Source organism: Papilio polytes, unplaced genomic scaffold (genome assembly GCF_000836215.1).
Source record: "Papilio polytes unplaced genomic scaffold, Ppol_1.0 DF823580.1, whole genome shotgun sequence".
NCBI classification, from domain to species: domain Eukaryota; kingdom Metazoa; phylum Arthropoda; class Insecta; order Lepidoptera; family Papilionidae; genus Papilio; species Papilio polytes.
Window position 1 is genome coordinate 1 of NW_013525624.1, and position 786 is coordinate 786.

At 52.5% G+C, this 786-nt stretch overlaps 1 protein-coding gene across 1 annotated transcript; it reads right to left on the reverse strand.

The window, feature by feature from the left end:
- Window positions 1-6: 6 nt before the first annotated feature.
- Window positions 7-780, reverse strand: LOC106104514 (the record flags this gene model as incomplete). Its single annotated transcript, XM_013284591.1, has 1 exon — window positions 7-780. A coding segment is annotated over exon 1 (721 nt), but the record flags the coding sequence as incomplete, so codon positions are not given.
- Window positions 781-786: the final 6 nt, after the last annotated feature.

The window sequence follows — 786 nt, forward strand, 5'->3', positions numbered from 1 at the left end:
TGTTGCAGGTGTGGTTAGAAAAGCGACAGTCTTCCGAACTGTGATTAGAGTAACCGCACACTGTACACTTCACTTCTTTCGACCGATTTTCACTAACACTTTGACCGCGAGCACTCGAATGTCCGATCTTGTACAGCGCGACCGGAGGCACCGTGACGACGGAGCTGCTGCACGATGCGGCAGCTGCGCTGGCGGCGCCCGCGCGCGCGCACTTGATGTTTTCGGCCAAATCCACGGCCTTCGCCAGGGTCAGGCCACTCAGATCCTTGGCGTAGATTTTCTCCTTCTCGATCCCGTGCTGCATGCCCATAACGAATCGATCGCGTAAGGCTTCCTCGAGGTTGCTGAACCCGCAGTGTGCCGAGAGCCCCCGCAGTCGAGCCGCCCATTGCGTGAACGACTCGGTGGGCTGCTGAACTGCAGCGTAGAAGTTATGTCGTTCGCCGAAGCCAACGCGCTTCGGTGTGAAGTGAGCATCCAGTAGATCGAGGATATCAGGGTAGGGAACCTCCTGCAGCTCTTTTGGCAGCGCCAGGTCCGACGCCAATTTATAGGTACTTTCAGAGAAAGCACTTAGCAAAATCGCGCGTCGCTTAACTCCCGTCGCATCAGTCAAATGGTTGATATCGTTAGCGATAAACCATTGCGTTATGCGACTCTTGTAAGTCTTCCAAGACTGTTCACTATGTTCAAAACACGATAAAACACCGAACTGTGAAAACGACATTTTGGACAATTATTTTCACAAAGTGGGTACATAAATAACTCGTCGCCAGTGATAGGTAT